General features: G+C 43.8%; 1 protein-coding gene and 1 non-coding gene across 2 annotated transcripts; one reads left to right on the top strand and one right to left on the bottom strand.

The window, feature by feature from the left end:
* Nucleotides 1-10,538: 10,538 nt before the first annotated feature.
* Nucleotides 10,539-10,641, bottom strand: LOC130460342 (small nucleolar RNA R71). The gene has a single exon (XR_008920236.1). It is a non-coding gene; the product is annotated as a small nucleolar RNA R71 (small nucleolar RNA).
* A 1,453-nt stretch (nucleotides 10,642-12,094) lies between these two features.
* On the top strand, nucleotides 12,095-13,165 carry LOC110776219 (uncharacterized). Its single transcript, XM_021980770.1, has one exon. The coding sequence runs from the start codon at nucleotides 12,095-12,097 to the stop codon at nucleotides 13,163-13,165; it is 1,071 nt and encodes a 356-aa protein (XP_021836462.1).
* The last annotated feature ends 7,885 nt before the right edge of the window (nucleotides 13,166-21,050 follow it).

The raw sequence follows: 21,050 nt of genomic DNA, 5'->3' as shown, positions 1-21,050 counted from the left end.
ACCTGCATTACATAAAATATATATTCTATGCATTCACCCATTCGTGTGCTAAAACGAATGGCCCATATTAATATGCAAGTATTTACGTGAATTAATTAAAATTCACGTTCACATAAACGCGTCCTAAAAGATTAATCAATTTCCAAATTATTAATCCTTAGCTTTTATTCTAATTAAAATTGAATTTAATTAAAATAATGCGACCTATGAAAATAATTAAAAATAATTATTTCATTTTAATTTCATTTAGTGGCTCCCACTCAAACCAATAATTATTCCGGATAATTAATTATGAAATATTAAATTAAAACTCGCGGCCCGGCCCAAGCAAATAAAATATTAAATTAAATATCCCGTTAGCCCAAATTAATGCAAATATACGAAGCCCAACGAATTAAACGATTTTTAATAAAAAAAAGTCCAATTGCTAAATCGGGCTAGGCTTGCGCCCAGCCCCGCCTCGCGTGAGGCCCAAGAGCACACGAGCAGAGCTCGCGCACCCCACCCCATCGCTCGCGCGCGCGCGCGTCCTCGCAGCATCGCTGCCCCTGCGCTGCGTGTTGTGCATCGTGTGTGCTAGACGTCGCAAGGCTTGCCCTTGCTTCGTTGCAGCCCCGCAAGCTCCCTCGCCTGCCCCTTCCTCGCCCAGCGTGCACGAGGCACGCAGCATCGCTGCTGCTGCCCGTGTCGCATGGCTCGGTCGAGCACAATGGCCTCATATGGCTCGACGAGCCATACTTCCATCATGCTCATGTTCGTGTTTTTGGTTCGTAATACGGACCAACTTAATTGAAATTAACTTTAATTCACGAACTTGCATTAATTTTATTTTTTAAAAAAAGTTACAGTTTAATTTTCGGAAAACAACGATTTTTAACGATTTAATAAACTTTAACGACAATCCAATTTCGTAAAATTAATAAATCAAGGGCTAACAATATTCAAACTTTTATGAACGAACGAATCAACATTAAAGTTTGAACTTTTAATTAATAAAATCCGAAGCTTTAAATCGTTCATAAACAATTAAATTTCAGATTATTAATAATTTGGTTTAAGTGCGATTAAAATTAACGAAACCATTTAAAATTTTAATCCAATAATTTTTAAAATTAGCCACTGACCCATGAAATTATACCCCCTTCCCCAATTAACCGAATTATTAAACCAAAATTAATTAAAATTCAATTAGGGTTGCAAATTTTACGAATTGGGGAAAGACAAAATTAGGGTTTATACTTATCGGAAAAATCTGAAATTTTTACCATAGATCAAGCATGTACCCAGTAACAGTGTTTCGAAATTTCAAGCAATTCCGAGTAGTTTAGGTCGACCTTTTAATTGAATTACTGTCCGACACTTTTAATTTTTAATGTAAAATTAACAAAAACGCCCAAAAAACGATAATTCGAGGCCTGTTTTCGCAATTCTATTCGCATGAGTTGATCTTAGAAAATCGTTTTCCATCAGAGTAGGTTTTAAAAATCGAAAAAGCGATGATTTTTGATTTCGAACCTGATTATACGCAATTCATCCAATAATTCGTAAAAAATTCCGAAAAATCAACAAAAAATCCAAAATTTCGACAGATGCAAAAACAATAATAATCATGCTAATTCATGCTTTGAATACATAAGGCTCATGATACCACTGTAGGGGAATACAGTTAAACATAATAACATGTGCGGAACAATCCCCAAAGCCAGGAAACATGTATAAAGCACAGATTAAGCAAACTTACATTCGAAGCGTGTTTTCCACAATAATATGTCAACGAACACGAACAAAGAACTCCACTTGTCGTTCCTCTACTTGGTTCACCGACACGATCAGATCCGTCTTGATAATCGTAGCTTAGACAATCATTCAAGAGTTTGTGCTTTTGGGAAGAACACATCCATGGAGGCTAGAGAGAATTTGGGTTTCTCTCTCCTCCTTAGGGTTTTATGTGTAATCTGATTTTTGCATTAGGTTATTGGAAAACGTGAGATGGATTAATATTATAACCCTTAGGTTATAATATCAACCGGCCAAGACACATAGGCCATGCGCCAGCCAGCCCCGTCCGTGCAAGCCCTCACGCGCACAGCCACACAGGCGCTGGGCCTTGGGCCGCGCTGTGTGCGATGCTGCTGCTGCTGTTCCTCGCATGCGCGCGCGCACCTGGCCAAGGCTTGGGCCTTGCGCGCTGGCTCGCCGCTACGCCCAGTGGGCCTTGCGCGCTTGCGCGCCTTGGCTCGTTGGGCTGGCAGCGTTGCCCCTTTCCGTATCCGCGATTAATATATTTCCGATATATTATTTATCGTTTCGTATACGACGAATCACCGTCATACGATACGATTTATTCGTTTAGCCTAGCTTACGAATATTTGCGATACGATATACGATTCCGATGCAAGGTCGTATCGTATAATACGTTTTCCAACTAATTCCCGAAAAGCTATTAAATGAATTTCCGATTCAGTTAATCTGGTGATCTGTTACGTGTCATTGGTGTGACCTTGTAGGTTCAGTCAAGAGTAAGTTGTGAGTTCAAATATGCATTAGAACTCACTGATCGGGAGCATTGCTCCAGCTAGCTGTTCCGATCACTTGATCTCACTGAATTAATTGTTCGCAATTAATCTGAACCTTGGTATTAGACTTAATGCACTTTGGATGAAGGACATATTTCCTTCAGCTCAATCCTCAAAAATGTGCATTTGGGGTAACGTCAGGCAAGTTACTCGGGTATGTCATCAGTTCTCGGGGCATCGAGGCTGATCCTTCAAAGATCAAGGTCATTCTAGATATGAAGCCGCCAGCGAATGAAAAAGAAATTCGGGGGTTCCTTGGCAAGCTACAATACATCAGTCTATTCATCTCAAAGCTCACTATGATCTGTGAGCCAGTATTTCGAAAACTCAGCAAGAGTGAGCCCAAGGTATGGGACGAAGACTGTCAACATGCATTCGACACCATCAAAGACTACATTTCTAATCCGCCAGTGTTAAAGCCAGCCATACTTGGGGCTCCCCTCAGGCTTTACCTTACAACAACTGATTTAGCAGTGGGAGCCATGCTTGCCAAAGAGATCGAAGGCAAAGAAAGTGCCGTATACTATATAAGTAAGAAGCTGCTCGAGTACGAAACCAGATGTACTCAACTCGAAAGGCTCAGTATTGCCTTGGTTTATGCCACAAAGAAACTCCGACATTACATGCTCTCCCACACAGTGTATGTGATTTGCAAAGCAGACCCTCTAAAGTACATTTTCGAAAAACCGGCTCTCAATGGACGATTGTCCAGATGGTTGGTTATGTTAGCAGAATTCGATCTCAAGTACATTCCTCAGAAATCTATCAAGGGTTCAGCAATTTTAGACTTCCTAGCCGACTGTCCCATCGAGGCAGAAGAGGAGGATACGATCTACCCGATGAGCAAATTCTAATGACAAGCGATGACAGTTGGTCGCTGCACTTTGACGGTGCTTCAAATCAAAACGGATGTGGTGTCAGGGTAATCCTAGTAGCTCCAGACGGCACTCACATTCCCATGTCAGCAAAGTTGTAATTCAATGTTACAAACAATACAGTCGAATATGAAGCATGCATTATGGGCCTGGAAGCCGCCTTAGCATTGGGCGTCCAGAAACTTCGAGTGTACGGGGATTCCTCCCTAATCATCAATTAAATTTCTGGCAAGTGGAAAGTTAGAAGCGAAAGCTTGGCCCCATACCAGTCCTATCTTGAGAAGTTGTCTGAGCAAGAAGAAGAGCTACGCTACACATACCTCCCACGAGAGGAGAACCAATTCGCCGACGCACTGGCAAAACTGACATCAATGATCAACATTCCAAGTGGCATGGCTGAAATGCCACTTACAATTGAAACGCGTCAAGAAGCAGCATATGTCCATGCTATTGACGACGCCGAGCCTGACAATGATGAGCCTTTGTTTACAGACATTCAAAGGTATCTACAAAACTCTGAGTATCCCCCGCACTTTTCAAGCAAGAGTCAAAGATCTCTACGCCTACAATCAGCCAATTTTGTCATGGAAGGCGGCGTTCTATACAAGAGGTCCCCTAAAGGCCCCAATCTCCGATGTGTTGACAAGCACGAAGCACAAAGAGTCATGGACACCGTGCATGCCGGGGTCTGTGGTACTCACATGAATGGGAAAATGTTGGCCCTCAAAGTCATCAGGGCTCGGTATTACTGGACCACCCTCGAACGGGATTGTTACTTCTTCATCAATAAATGTCCTATCTGTCAAAAGTGTGCGAACCTAAAGCACATTCCCCCATCTCTGCTATATTCTCAATCATCACCATGGCCATTCTCAGATTGGGGTATCGACATCATTGGCAAAGTCACTCCAACAGGCACCGGGGGTCATGAGTTCATACTGGTCGCAATCGACTATTTCACTAAGTGGGTCGAAGCCAGGTCATTCAAAGTGTTAGGTTCCAAGAAAGTGGCCCAGTTCATACAAGAAAACATCATATGCAGATACGGCGTTCCTCACGAGTTCATTAGTGACCAGGGAACCCATTTCCAAGGAGAGTGTGAAGATCTATTCACCGAGTACAAAATTCAACATTCAACATCACCGTTCTTCGCCTTATCGCCCACAAACTAATGGGGCAGTCGAAGCAGCCAACAAGAATGTCAAAACCATCATCATGAAAATGACAACCAACTACAAAGACTGGCCCCCAAAGTTACACTTTGCATTGTGGGGGTATCGAACTTCAATCCGCACTTTAACGGGCGCAACCTCATTTTCATCGTTCTATGGAATGGAAGCAGTACAACCTATCGAGCTAGAGATACCTTCTATAAGGATAGTCCTCGAAAGAAAAATCCCAGAAGCTGCATGGGTACACGCAAGATATGACGAGCTAGTCATGCTCGATGAGCGTCGGCTTCAAGCCGCTCACCATGTACAAGTCTATCAGCGCCGAGTGGCCAGACATTTCAACAAGAGGGTCAGAACCCGAAACATTAAGGAAGGTGAGCTTGTCCTAAAGGCCCTTCGCAAAAGCGTCATGGATCCAAGGGGAAAATTCAAACCCAACTTGGCCGGGCCATACATTGTCAAGAAAATCCTCTCCGAGGGAGCAGTCGAACTAACAGATGTCGATGGGACAGAGTTCCGTTCTTTGACGAACCTCGATTAACTCAAGAAGTACTATGTCTAAGTTCTAGATTCAATATTCAAAATCAAACTCAAAAAGTTCCGTAAGTTAGAACTACGTTTGGCCTGAATCCTTAACGGGACACATAGGCAACCTCATTCCGAGGCCCGACCACTTTAATACAAAAAAAATTCAAAGTTTCCTTAATTAAGGGCATCCTAAAAATCAAATCAAAATTCAAAATTCAAATGTTGTTGTTCTTATTCCAAATGTGCGAATTGAAAATGTAAAGCATGTTCAAGCGGAATTTAACGCAATAATTTTTATTTGGCTCCAAAGGCCTTCAAAGCTAATTCAATGTACAAGGTTGGAATCAAGTGAAGCAAAGTTCAAATCCTTTTTACTTCCACTAAACACAATTCCTAAACACATCTTCTAAACACACTCTTAAACACACTTCCTACTAATACAACTTCAAACATATTTAGCCTACAAAGATCTGGAGTCGGGCGACTATGCTCTTGAGTCTTGGCCCCTGATTCTTCTCGCAATCAGTCATCAATATTCCCCTTGCCCAAGCGGCGGGAGAAGGAACTTGCTAATCTTCCAAGACGGGAGGATGATGAACCTCCTTCGGACCCAGAACGGTCAAGCACCGGACGGGCCACACTCCCGTCACCTTCTTCATAATCAGTTGATGTAGGGCGCCTAGCTCTAGAACCTCGGGCTCCCGCTGGCCTGGAGATAGAAATGTCCCTTTGGCTTGGACCTTTCATCCCTACAATATACCCCGCAGACAGAGTAACAGGCTCAGGTGGGAATTGAATATTCAAGAATGGTTTGGCAACCCAATACCGCCTCCATACTTCAAGTAGATCAGCATTCAGTACAACAGGTTTCGGGTTCTCCTCAGCACAATCCTTGATTTTTTGCTCCAAGTCATATTGTCTCATCACTCGAGCAGGAGAGTAGAAGACTAACATTGTAAGGCTAGGCACCCTCAAAGCAGTAGAGCCAGGTGCAAATCTCATGACAACAATTCCCCACCAAGGAACTACCCACCTGATACAAGATCCAATCCCCGAGAGTGCGCAGCGCCACTCATCCAATGAAAGTCGGCCATACATCATGTGCTGCACAGTGAATCCTTTCCTATTATAGCTTTCCATGTTCTCCGGTGGTGCCACCAACATGAGTCTCTTCATAAGCCAGACCTTGGAGAAAATACAAGAAAAGAAATTCAAAATTCAACATTCAAAATACAAAGTAAAAATTCAAAATACAAGAAAGCCTTAGATCCTTACTTGGAGTAATACCGGACTTCCCGACGACAAGGAAGAGGGGTCCGATTTCAGCATATCAAGGCCCGTCAATGTTTCGCCAATCACAAGCGGCATTGGGTCCCTTCCACTAACAAACTGCTCCACAATCTCTATTAGGGAGGCATCGCCATTGCCAAACCCCTGCTTCGAAAAGAGGAAGCGAGCAAAGATACAAAAACTCAAGGCCCTCAAGCGGAAAACCTTAGGAACGTCAAGCCCAACAAAGTAAGTAACAAGGAGGGAAAAATCTACCCCTCGGCCATATACAACAGCAATCAAAAGTGGGGGCTTCAAGCCCAAATACCTCTCAAAGGCTAAGAAAAAGTGTTCTTCAACACTAGACATGCAAGGCTCTAGCATAAGGGGCCACCCCAATATAGCACTGAACTCTTCAGGGAGGGGACATACCTCGTTGTTTCCAAAGAGTAAAACGTGGTGGATCGGATCCCAAGCCTCCAAAGCAGCGAGAATGAAATGCAAGTCAAGATTTACAAAGATGAAAGAGACGAGCACCCCAAGATGCATGCCATCAAGCTCCCTTTTCTTCAATTTTCCTAACGAACCAAGCCAAGAGTTGAAGGCGTTTTCAAAAGATATAGCCATTTTCTTTCTTTTTTGTGAAGAAGTAGAAGGCAAAGAAGAGCAAGAGAAGGATCGGTGCAAGAATGTGACCCGGAAAGCTCCCTATTTATACAAAAACCGGCATTTATGGTGGTCCACCTGCACTGGGCGCCGAGGCCTGCGCCAGGCGCAGGGCCTGCAACAAGGACGAGCTCAACGTTCCCTTTATGATTCCGAGTATGCACTCTTTATAGCTTTGGACAGCTAAGTGCGGCCCCAATAATTCATGCTGAAGATTCCAAAAGCCGCAAGCCGCGCAAATTCAAGCAGTCCGAGTCGATTCCGGGTCAATTTGTTCAAAATTCAAAGCATTCTAGTCATAGATCGGCATCCTAAGTCGAGTCATCATATGCATAGAGCAAGAGTTGAATATACTTTGACTTGCGCTTTTTCTAACCAAAAAACCTTAGTCAAAGTGGGGGCTTATAGTGGGTATGTACACCCGAAAAAATGGGCATATTTTTTCTAGAATCAGCATGTGCATAAGCAAGAGTTAAATATACTTTGACTTGCGCTTTTTCTAACCAAAAAACCTTATTCAAAGTGGGGGCTTATAGTGGGTATGTACACCCGAAAAAATGGGCAAATTTTTTCTAGAATCAGCATGTGCATAAGCAAGAGTTGAATATACTTTGACTTGTATTTTTCGAACAAAAAAACTTCAGTCAAAGTGGGGGCTTATAGTGGGTATGTACACCCGAAAAAATGGGATTTTTTTTTTTCATTTTTCATGCATACATATAGCTATAAATTTCAAAAGCACACACAACGCGTACGAGATTCAATTCAAACCCTGCAAAGACACATACAAAATTCAAGCCATATAAAAAAAAATATTCCAAAAAGCCATACAAAATCCAAGTACAAACCATACAAATACAAATCCAAATACAAGTTACAAAAATCCGTACAAAAATCCTGATACAAAAATCCTATCAAGGCAAGCTGGAACTCCCTACCATGCAGGATAAATCCGGGTCATCATCAGCCGCAATGTCAATCACGGGCTCCTTGTTCCTTCTCCGGCTCATGTACCGCTCCAAATCTCGGTCTAGCTCCATCCCAGGGGTAACAGGCTCCTGCTCCGAAATGCGAAGGGTACCGGAAGACGGCTAAGTTCCCTCCTGATAGGGAGGACGCTGATAAGGTTGCTGAACCGCCATGAACTGATGAGCGACATTTATGTCGCTCTTAGCTTAGGTTTTCGTGTTAGTTTTATAATGATTTTTCGTAGTTTATATAGTTTTTCGTAGTATTTTTATAGTTTGTTTCCATCTTGTGCATTATAGGTGAATATTGTGGAATATGGTGGAAAACTAAGTAGATTGGAGCAAAAACAGAGTTGTGCGACCGAACAGGGGTTTGTGCGCCCGCATAGTGAAGAGATGGTGGACTCAAGGAAGCTGCAGGTTTGTGCGGTCGAATGACTATTTTTGTTCGACCGCACAAAATCGAATTTTGAGGCAGAACGTCCCCAATTTTGGTGTTCGATCGCATGTCATTTCACTCGCCCGCACAAGATTTGTGCGCCCACACAAGGTTGGCTGTGCGACCATAGTGGAGACTTTGAGAATATTGGCTAAGTCAGGTCTGTTCAATCGCACAAGATATTCTGTGCAGTCGAACATGACGAAGGAATACAGTCTTCGCTTTGTTTGCTCGCACGAAAAATAAAGTGTGATCGCACTAGCTTTTCCCGTTCGATCGCAGGGGGTCTGTGCGACCGAACGTCGACGCGGGCTGTGATAATTCGAATTTTAGCTTCTATTTGGGGAAACTTATAAATAGCTTTTTCGTTTAATTTTCATTATCATTCAATTTTAGAACTTCTTAATTACACTTTTCAGAATATTAGAGAGAATTTCTTAGTTTTCAAGCTTTGGTTTTAGGAGAGAGAAACTCCATTGGAGGAAGCTTCAAGTTGTAAATCTCTTCAACTCTTTTATTCTTTTGCAATTTCAATTCAATTTCTTTATACTTTGCTATTTTTCTTGAAGTTTTAATTTCTTAATGCTTTGATGTTAGTTTTGATTGATGCTTAATTTTCCATTGATTCTCAATTGAATTCCTAGTTTCTTGATTCTTTGCATTCAATCTTTCAATTCCATGTCTAGTAGCTTTGAATATTTGAATTCCTTAGTTAAAAGCATGACTAGTGAGTAGATTCTAGTTAGGGATAGGGGAGAATCTAGGGCTAAATTGGGGGAAATTGAAGGATGATATTTGATTATTGATGTGATTAAACTTGAGTTGATGCTTGGATTTCCATGACTATAGAATTAGTAGTTGCAAATGCTAGTTCCATAGGATTGATTGGAGTGCATTGTTTTGGTTTGGCAAGAGATTGTGATCTCTATGATGCATGTGAAAAGTAGGTCTGAATCGTGAGTTGTCTAGTTTTAGGATCATGCGAGAGAATTTCCTTGATTAGAGGCTTAGCGTGTTCTATCTGAGAGGTGGCGAGCACGTCAATAGTTGCTTTTCCCCTATGTATCAAGTCCTTGCATCTTAATTGTGTGATTCCTTTGTCCTTCCCCGATTACCCTAGCCTATCCCTGATTCCCTAACGCTTCCCTTATTTTGATAAACTTGTTTGATAGCTTAGATTCGTAGTCATTAATTCAACTCAATCTCCGTCCGAAACTAGCTTAACTAGCAAACTCAATTCGCTCCGTTTCTTTGGGACGATCCCTATGCTTGCCGCTATAGTCAATATAGCCGGTTAGTTAGGTGTTTTACAAATTTTGTTTGATTGAGGTGTATTCTTTCAACGACGGGAAATACCTCTATCAAAATGGCGCCGTTGCCGGGGAACGGTTGTTGTTTTTGAGTTTTGTTGAGTCTAGTTAAACCATAGTAAATACAAAAATATTTCACTCTTGTTTTAGTTTTCCTTTGCATTGCTCACGGTTTGTTTGAGTTTTGTATGCAAGATAGGGGTCGAACTCATCATAGGTCTCTCTATCCTCTCGACCTAGAGTTAGAGAGGACTTTGCAAAGATTGAGGCGTATCCGAACCCGTTCATCACGCTACAATAGATCCGAAACTTTGGGTGAAGCTACGGAACAAGAAGCCATTGATCACACCATTGAGAGAATGGCTCTTCCGGTCAAGAACTTAGGGATACCGGGAGCCTTTGAGGCAACTTATAGGATTCAAGCGCCCACCACCAATGCAAACAATTTTGAGATCAAGCCCGCCTTGATCAATTTGGTGCAAAGTCATCCATTTTGCGGAAAGAATAGTGAATCACCGCATGAATACTTAAAATAATTCGAGCACTATTGTGATACAATCAAACACAATGGAGTGACTTCGGATTATGTGAGGTTGACGCTATTCCTCTTCTCTCTTTTCGGACGTGCTAGCGATTGGCTTGACAAGGAGGTCAAGACAAACTCACTTCAAACTTGGAATGAAGTGACAAGCGCATTTTTGAGCAAGTTCTACTCTCATGGGAAGACGGCGGAGTATCGTCACAAGATTCAATCATTTGAGCAAAAGCGGGATGGGTCACTTTTTGAAGCTTGGGACCGATTAAAAGAATACCAAAGGGAATGCCCTCACCATGGGATTCGTAAGTGGTTGCTCCTCCAAACTTTCTATTTGGGATTGAGCCCAACCTCCAAGACAAGTCTAGATGCGGGGGCGGGTGGTCCCATAATGAACAAGACGGAGGATCAAATAGAAGAGATCATAGAGGATGTAGTGCAAAATTACCAAGCTTGGCACGTTGGTACAAGGAACTATGATTGCAAAAGTAGAAGTGATGATGGTAAGGGGTCAATTTATGCTATGGAGCAAGCACGGATTATCGAGAAGCTTAGCTCGAGATTAGAAAAGCTAGAGAGCACTCCAAGTCAACCCCCATCACCATCAACAATTCCACCGCCTTCGGCTACACTTCTCACTATGGGGAAGAGCAAGGTGAGTTCCTATGACACCATGCCTTTAGGTACATCCTTTTGTGATAATTGTCAAGATTATGGGCATTTCCCTAATGCATGTCCTTTGATGCATAATGTGTCTTATGTGGATTATGGCCCTTCTTATGAAAGTGATTTTGATGTGGAATATGCCCATGCTACGAATGAGAGGCCTAGATATGATAACCCCCTAATCAAAATTTTGTTAGGCAAGCACCTAGAGGGCCCCCAATGCATGGATCCTACCAAGGCTTCGGCCAAGGAGGTGGGTATTATAGTCAAGGCCGAGGTGGCTATAGGGCGCAAGGCTATCAAGGCTAATCACCCTATGGTCAATCTCACGGTCTTGGAAATCAAACCCAATACAATCAAGGTAGTTATAATCCTAACCATCAAGGTGGAGGGGGTTACAACTATCCTTATGGGAAATATAGGAGTACTTCTAGCGGAGGCTATCCGTCGAACCCGGGAGGACAATATGGTGTTTCTCAATTTCCTCCTCCCGGATTCAATGGGCCAAGGACCTATGGGAATGAATTCCAACAAAGTTCTAGTGGTTATGGCAATGCACCTCCACCGCTCACGCCTCTCAAGTCGAACCTTGAGGCTCTTATGGAGTCGTTCGTGGGGGCGCAAGCCAAGAAAAATGTTGAGTTGAGGATGGATTCAAGAAATCCAACACTCATTTGAAAATGATCGAAACCCAACTAGCACAACTTGCTAGCACCATCAAGGAACAACATGTGCATACTAGTCTCCCACCCCAAGTTCAAGCTCCTAAGCAAATGAATGTCATTATGACAAGGAGTGGAAAGATTATAGATGATGGTGCAAAAGCTAGTAAGGTTTCCGAGTCAAAAGGGAAAGATCAAAATGGGATTGTTGAATCAAATGACGATGATGCGGTAGAAGAGGAGCCTCACATAGATGATGGGAATGATGTTACAAAGCCAAAAGAGGCCACTCTTCTACCTCTCCCCACTCCTAAAATTCCCTACACCCAAAGGTTTATAGGCATAAGTTGGATATTCAATTCTCGAAATTCCAAGAAGTTCTTAGGAAATTGCACATCACCATTCCCTTTACGAACGCATTGAAGCAAATGCCAACCTACTCAAGATTTAAGGAAATCTTGAGTGGGAAGAGAGATTGCGACGTAAAGGAAATGATGAATTTGACCGAGAATTGTAGTGCAATCATTCTTAATCAAATGCCTCCCAAGCTCAAGGATCCGGGAAGTTTATCTATCCCATGTGCTATTAAAGCCCTTGAGATTGGGAATGCTCTTTGTGATTTAGGGGCTAGTGTGAGTTTAATGCCATATTCGGTGTTCACTACACTTGACCTTGGCGAGTTGGTTCCTACCAATATCACACTTCAACTTGCCGACCGATCGGTCAAATATCCAATTGGCAAGGTTGAAGATGTGCCATTGCGAGTAGGCAAGTTCGTCATTCCCGTGGACTTTGTGGTGCTCGATATTGATGAGGACGCCCATGTCCCAATCATTCTTGGGAGACCATTTTTGGCCACGGTGGGGGCTATTATAGATGTTAAACAAGGAGTGATCACACTTAAGGTGGGCAAGGATAGTCTTACATTCGACTTGACTGACACCATGCACTATCCTAGATCCCTTATTGAGGATTGCTTCTTTGTGGATTCCCTAGACCCCCTCGTTCATGATATGCACAAGCATTTGCTCGTTTCTAATGATCCACTTGAGTTTACTCTTTTGAACAAGGTAGGTGTAGGAAATGTAGGTGTGGAAGCGGCACAATACAAGGAGAAAATGAACACCACCCCACTTGGTGACGAATGTTACGATTTGCTTGACCGGGAGGACGTCCTTGATGATCTTAAGAAACGTAATGGTAAGGAAGCTCCCAAGGTTGAGCTCAAGGCTCTACCTTCGAGCTTGAGGTATGTTTTCCTTGGTCCCAACTCTTCCTACCCCGTCATTGTTAATGCTAGTCTTGATGATGAGAAACTCCTTAAGCTCGTCCAAGTTTTGAAGAGGCATCAAAGTGCTTTGGGGTATACCATTGATGATTTGAAAGGCATAAGCCCGGTACTTTGCATGCACCACATCGAGCTTGAGGACAATGCCATCCCACATCGGGAAAGACAACGCAAGCTTAATCCACCAATGGGTGAGGTGGTTAAGAAATAAATTGAAATGCCTATAGGAGGATGCCATTCGGGCTTTGCAATGCCCCCGGGACGTTCCAAAGGTGCATGATGAGTATTTTTGGTGACATGCTCGAGGAGGAAATGAAAGTATTCATGGACGACTTTTAGGTGGGTGGGGCCACCTATGATGAGTGTCTCAATAAACTTGAAAAGTGTCTAGAAAGGTGTGAGAAGGTTCAATTGGTGCTTAATTGGGTAAAATGTCACTTCATGGTGCAAGAAGGGATAGTATTAGGGCATAAGGTCTCACACCTTGGTATTGAGGTGGATAGGGCGAAAATTGAAGTTATAGAGAAGCTCCCTCCTCCGGTTAATGTTAAGGAGATCCGGTCCTTTCTTGGGCATGCCGGCTTTTATAGGAGATTCATTAAGGATTTCTCATTGATTTCTAGGCTCCTCACCAATCTCCTTGAAAAGGAGTGTGACTTCTGTAAGGGAATACAGTTAAACATAATAACATGTGCGGAAACAATCCCCAAAGCCAGGAAGCATGTATAAAGCACAGATTAAGCATACTTACGTTTGAAGCGTGTTTTCCACAATAATCTGTCAACGAACACGAACTAAGAACTCCACTTGTCGTTCCTCTACTTGGTTCACCGACAAGATCAGATCCGTCTTGATAATCGTAGCTTAGACAATTGATCAAGATAGTTTGCTTTTGGGAAGAACTCACTTTGGAGGCACAGAGAGAATTAGGGTTCTCTGAGTCTCTAGGGTTTGAGTGTGTATGGAATTGTGTGTTGTGTGTAAAATACAATTGCCTATTGTATTAATGATGTAACCGGCAAAGAATAATAAGCCTTGACCGGCCACACGCACACGAGCACACGTACCACAACCCACCGCCCAACAACACACACTACAGGCCGAAGCCCACAGCGCGCGCACGCCGAGCAGCTGGGCCATGGGCCTGCTCACTCGTCGCTTGCGTTGCTTGCGCTGCTGTTGCGTGCTCGCGCCCACACGCGGGCTGGCTTTTCGCCTTTGCTCGCGAGCTTGCTGGCTCGTTGGGCCTTGCACGCTTGCGTGCTTGTTTTGACGGGCCGGCAACTCCGATGCCCTTCGTATTCGCGATTAATATCTTTCCGATATTATTTATCGTTTCATATACGACGAATCACTGTCGTACGATACGATTTATTCGTGTCACCCAGCTTACGAATATTCGCGATACGATATACGATTCCGATGCAAGGTCGTATCGTATAATACGTTTTCCAACTAATTCCCGAAAAGCTATTAAATGAATTTCCGATTCATTTAATCTGGTGATCTGTTACGTGTCATTGGTGTGACCTTGTAGGTTCAGTCAAGAGTAAGCTGTGAGTTTAATATTCATTAGAACTCACTGATCGGAAGCATTGCTTCAGCTAGCTATTCCGATCACTTGATCTCACTGAATTAATTGTTCGCAATTAATGTGAACCTTGGTATTAGACTTAATGCACCTTGGGTGAAGGACAGATTTCCTTCAGTCTCCCACTTGTCATTCAGACAAGTGTGCATTCACATTCCTTTGTCACTTAGTGTTACTTACTGAACATAAGGTAAGATCCAAGCCATCCTTATTAGGTTCCAGACGTGTTTCTCGGATTACAGAGCTCAACTATTAAACTTTTACAGAAGGTTAAGCCTTAACCATTCTGAGCACGACCATGCATTTTACAGTATCTAACTCTCCGAGAGGCCTTATTACACAACAACACCATATCCTATCAAAGATAGAAGGACAATCCATATTAGGTTATGATACATATAAATGAATATAAATCATGCGGAAAAACCATAAAAGCCAGGATTCCAAATTAATTGCCACATAACAATTAGCATAATTTAGGATGCATACTCTTTGTAGCGTGCCCTCCCTTGCTGCGCCCGAACCGAACAAGAACAAGTGTTTAGGACTCCAAGTGTCGTCCCTTCGTAGATAGTCCACAGCACGTCTGGATCCGCCTTAGGTTTGATTAACTAGAATTTCACCAAAGGTACTATGAAAATTTCGGATTTGACAGCAATAAAAAGTCTAAGTTTTAAGCCTAAAACTTGAATGAATACTTGAAAAACTCGTTATAAATTGTGAACCATGATCACCTATTTATAGGGTATGGGTATCGGATATTAGAATCCTACTAGGAAACGATTTAGCGAATCTGGATTAATCTTAAATCTCACTTAATTTATCTAGTAGACTTAGGAAATCAATCTATACGACTCCTAATCGATCAAGGTTTCGTACACTAGCACAAACACACACGCACGCACAGCAGCCCATGAGGGGCGCCAAGCGCGCGCGCGCGCTGAGCCCAGGCCCAGCAAGTGCTCGCAGCCCACGAGGGGCGCGCGCCTGCTGGCCTTGCTCGCGCTTGGGCTTTGCTTGCTTTGGTCGCGTCGGCTTTGCTAGGCGTTGGGCCTAGCTTCGTGCTAGGCCTTGCGTCTAGAAAGCTCGTCCGATGTTTATTCGTATGTCGCGCTTCCAATTAATTTTCCGATTCCGGAATTCATTTCCGATACGAACAATATTTAACATTTTCGATTCTGGAATTAATTCTGGAAACAATATTTAACAATATTTAACATTTAACAATATTTAACCTGGCGGAGCAGTCCAACTAGCTGACATAGATGGAGCGGAATTCGCTAACCTCACGAACTTAGACAAATTAAAAAAGTACCATATTTAATAAAATTCAGTCCAGAGTTAAGGCATCTAATAAAACACATTAAGACTCATAAGCAAACATTCTGCGCATTACTCTAAGCAAACGGCATAAAACTCGATAAAGTAGAAAAAGCGAAGGACAAAACTTCAACGCCCAGGACTGGGCGCTGTTATTTTTTACGCCCAGGCCTGGGCGCCGATATTTCCTCCGCCCTTGATCGGGCGTCATTCTCTCTTTCCACCTACCCTCCCGCTTCTGCAAGTGTTCGTACTCCTTTTTCTAACCCTAAAAAGAACCACGAACACTTGGGGGGGAAGCAGACGTGTAATGAACACCCTTTCAAAAAAAATTCTCAAAAAGCTAGAACTACGCGCGACTTGATTCTGAAAAGATTTGTAGGCAATCCTTCTCAAGGATTCGGTCCAATAAAAATAAAAAAATAATAAAGTCATGCAATGCATCAAGAAGAAAATATATTGCAAAGGGCACTCTACCCTAACCCATGCACGGGCAAGACCAAATAGAATGAAAAAACAAAGCCACAAGAATTTCCAGGAACAAGCCCAACAAAGGAGTATGGCACGAGTCGGCAAAAAAACAAAAAAATAGTGAACATGCATATGTAATACCCCAAGTAGTCAGTTAGTCTAAATATGTGTGCACTCTTATATGAACTCATTATTTTTACGAAAGTCTTTCCTTTTCAAAATTCGTCGTTGGTTTAGAAAGCTAATATTGCTATAATATAAAACAAAGCCCACGGAAGGCTCAAAACATTCTTGACCCAAAAATCGCAAAAAATATATATGCACACGGAATACAAGAATGAATATGTATAAAACAGGAGGTAAGCCTAAGACTCGTCATCGGGTCCATGTCTCCAAGCCTCGCCGGTCCATCCACTCCACTCCCCGTGGTATGAGGGCCCCCAGCCAGAGTCACCCCAAAAATGAGGTTGTGACTGCAACTCGGGGTTAGGCTCTCGGGCCACCGACACGGAACGTCGCCTACGCTCCGGCTCCGACCTCTCCCCGGAAGAACTCACCCCCGCGTCAGAACGGCGATGCCGTAGGGGCGAGTGTCGTGCCCTCTCTCTCTCACGACCGTGTCCCCCGCCCGAGGGACCCGTGTCGTCGGCCCCGGCACGTCCAACAGCCGTCTGCAAAAAAGGACAAAAAAGAGAGTGAATAACCGAAAGCCAAACAAAAGGTACAGATCAAAAAAAAAGAGGGCACATTACCCGAGTAGAGTGGGGGCTCCTGCAAGAAAGTGCAGACCGAGCTCGAACCAACGCGGACTTCAACCGGTTGATCACCCCCACCATCGCATTGGCCGTACGGGCCGGAACCTGAAACAAGAATGTCAGTAAAAAAGAAAAAAATATATAAGAAGAGTACACAAATAAAAGGTGCATACCGCCTCTACTCCCTCAGGGAGCGGAGCATGGAAAACCCAGTCTTCCTGGAAAGTCTCCACAATCTCGGATCCACTCTCTCCGGTATACGAGATCCGAGCATCGGGAAGCACCCATCCCCCCAACGAAGGGTCAGGACACTCCTGCACAAAACACAGTAGGAATAAACACATGGGCACGAGCATGAAAACACTAAAATCAATACAATGAGAGGAGGCAACTTATAGCGCCAGGCTCCGGGAGACGAAGAGAATTCTGGATAAACTGGTAATAGCTAGCTCCCTCTATCACCAACTCCGTCGCCGGCACGCCAGTCCTCGAGTGGACCCTCCACGACTCGCCTATCGAGCGAGTAGACAGCATGGTCGCAGGCGGAGGCCTGGGCACCGAAAAAGCCCCGACCGTCTGCATACGTACCCGCTCTCCCAGGTACCAGACAGGGTCCCGGCGGCCAACGAACAAGACCCGCATCTGGCTCAGGGCATAACTATCCCTAACTGAAGCATGGGTACCCCTAAAAGAGAGCCTTGGGGTCCAAACCACCTGTTTTTGTACAAACGCAGTCAGATCTCGCACATAAAAAAATAATATAAAAGAATGACGAAATACGAGATAGAGGATAAGATTTTGTACATGCACAGGGTTCCCGTCCCGGATAAGATCCCACACGGTATCGGGCGGTGGACGCACTGTCAGCTTCTTCTTCCAACCCCAACGGCGACCGGCAGGGAACTCCAAATGCCTCTGCCCCTTTCGGGGAGCCAGCCAAGGTAAGTGCTCAAAGGCCCACAGCTACAAAAAGAAAAGGATAATAAAACATTAAAAAAAAAGAGGCCCGGTAAAAGCGAGAAAACAAAAGACCGTCTAGGCACATACCTCGATCAAACGCGGCACTCCCGCTAATGTAATCACAAAGTGACGTCTACTCGGGTCCGAGTCGCGCACCGACAAACTCATCTGGCCGACAAGCGTCGCATAGCCCAAATCGCCCCAGCGATAGTCACCCAGTGTAGACACGTCCTCCACCATGCCTTTCCACCTCGGGTCAAAGGTGTCAGTCGGACCCGATAGAAAAGTGGAAGTAATAAAATGGAGGTAGAACAGCCGAGCCTGTCTCGAAGGCGACTCCTCTACCCCATGCTGCAAAGCCCACATCAGGTTAGCGAAAGGTATCCCACGGGGCTGGTACGAAGGTAATCTACTACCCATCCACGAACCCAGGAGCCTGGTACCCTCAGCAACAGTCGGCGATGGGCCATCCGACCTAAGACGAACGGGGTTCCCTGTAAAGGTCAAGCCCGTCAAAGCTGTGTAGTCCTCAGGAGTGATCGTCATCTCGCCCCAAGGAAAATGGAAGGTGTTGGTGGTATCCCACCACCACCTCATAAACGACCGCAGAAAGGACAGGGAGATGTTAAGCCGCAATATCTCCCTGAAGGTCTCAACCACCGGAAACAGTGAGCTCGCCCTCACCAAGGCCTGGGCGTCCGAGCTCAGATAGCTAAAAACGGTCTCACTCGTCGCTGCGCCATAGCCGCGAACCGTAGTCTCTCTCCTCGCGTGAAGGCGGGAAGTCATGTGGTGCTCTAGGTCGTAGTGCAGATCACGACCGTCGTAAAGCTCAGGGCCCACCCATAGGGGACCCGGGCCAGTAGACTGACGCGTCATGCCACGCTCCTCGTGGCCACCAGGAGGGGGTAACGACTCGTGAGACATGCTGATCAACAATACAACAAGGCATTATACCTTTGACAAAATCGGCACTCATACCGATCCCTAAAAAGAGTGCATTTCACTCATGAAATGGAGTCATACAATTTTTGTTCCCTAAAAACATGATACTAAGTTCATACTTAGCAAAATTCCCTAAGTAAAAATTAACTCCAGCAAAATCAAAATTCTCCCATGATTTGTCACCCATGAATTATGAGGAACGCAAGCAATATACCAAGAATACCTACATTATAAGAAAATACTAGGGTCGTAGGTATACTTGGGGGCTAGCATGAAAATGCCCAAATTCAACAAAAATCAACATACTTGCAAAAATTAACATGCACAAACTAATTAACATGTTATGTGGAACATTTCCAACTATCTAATTGAAGGAAATGGGCACAAAATCAAAAAACCCCAAATCAATTTCATGCACAAAAATACTTGACAAAAATACTGAAATTGACAAAAAAAGCTCAAAATTACTGAAAAATACTTACATTGGGAAGATTAGGAAGTGATTTGGAGTAGAATTCGTGAAGAAAAGTGAAGGAAACGAGCAAAAATCAGTAGAAAGAAGTGAAGAGTTTGAGCGAAAATGGTGGAAATGGGAAAGGAAGGAGACGGTCTGCGTATTTAAAGGCCAGCCTTCCCCTTCGCATTTTCAACGCCCAGCTCAGGGCGTTAGAAATTCAAGCGCCCACAGCTAGGCGCTGAAAATGCTTCCCAGACAGCGAATATTCGCTGTCGGGCACGCGTACTCCCCTATTTTGTGTAAGATATCCGTTATCTTGATGTTTCTTTCCCAAAAAAAACGGTATTTTGAAAAAAAAATAAAACAAAAATATATATATATATATATATATATATATATATATATATTGTTAAAAAAAATATACACAATGTGGACCCACTTATAGGACACATCTAATCAGGAAATATTACGACCCACCAACAGGTTTTAATCACAAAAGCCCTTCTACATAGGCAAAATAAGAAATTCAAAATGGGCTCGCCCACCCTCAGCGGGCGGGGTCTGCGTTACTAGCCGCGCAGGTCCTCAGTTTTCGACAAAAATAAAGTCTTCAAATTTAAAATAGGCTCGCCATCTTCAGTCGGCGGGGTCTACGGCGCAAACCACGTAGGTCCTTATTTTCAAAAAAGCAAAATAAATATCAAAATAGATTCGTCCACTCCTATCGGACGGGGTGTCCACCCTCAGCGGACAAGGTTCGCCATCTTCAGCCGGCTGGGTCTACGTCACAAACCGCGTAGGTCCTTATTTTCAAAACATCAAAACAGATTCGTCCACTTCTATCGGACGGGGCGTCCACCCTCATCGGACAGGCTCGCCCACCTTCAGCGGGCGGGGTCTGCGTCACTAACCGCGCAGGTCCTTAGTCGCTGCAGCGATAACTTTTGCTGGATTTTCCTTCGTTTTACGTCCTATAAAAACAAGGGTGCTGGATTTTCCTTCGTTTTACGTCCCATAAAAACAAGGGGGTTTTCTCGTTTAGCTAGCCCTGAAAATGAGAATCTTTTAAACAAAAAAAAAACGTTTTTACCTCGTGATTGGGCTTGGTCAGGCCCAATTACACTTTATAGCTTTGATTTCGAAAAACACTGTAGTTACTCCCATTGACAAAGTGAGGGAGTTTCTACGCACCTTTAGATCCTTCCAAAGACAAAGTAAGGAAGTTTCTATACTATCAGTTGACAAATCCCAATGACACGTGAGGGATGTGTCGACACTTCAAGTGATGACCCTTAAGTCAAATGTTATCACTCGGGGGCTCGTGAGACCCTCGCAAAACAGGTCACAATACACCGTGGCTTGTGTGACGCACTCCGTCTAATACTTTGACCATCGTCTTACTCCAAGACTCAGTCAAAGTGGGGGCTAACTGTAGACACCTACTTTTGTCCCCATTCCCGCAAGGGAAAGGTTCGATGATGAAAGCGTAAATCTCCACTTGACAACGCATCTCCTATAAAATAAACGAATCTCGATTCCCCATTTCATTTCACCCGAAACCTGCTATTTATGGAAACCTGCTATTTATGGAAACCTG

Source organism: Spinacia oleracea, chromosome 4, assembly GCF_020520425.1.
Source record: "Spinacia oleracea cultivar Varoflay chromosome 4, BTI_SOV_V1, whole genome shotgun sequence".
NCBI classification, from domain to species: domain Eukaryota; kingdom Viridiplantae; phylum Streptophyta; class Magnoliopsida; order Caryophyllales; family Amaranthaceae; genus Spinacia; species Spinacia oleracea.
The sequence above is the reverse complement of the archived record's forward strand: the minus strand, read 5'-3'. Positions and strand labels throughout refer to the sequence as shown.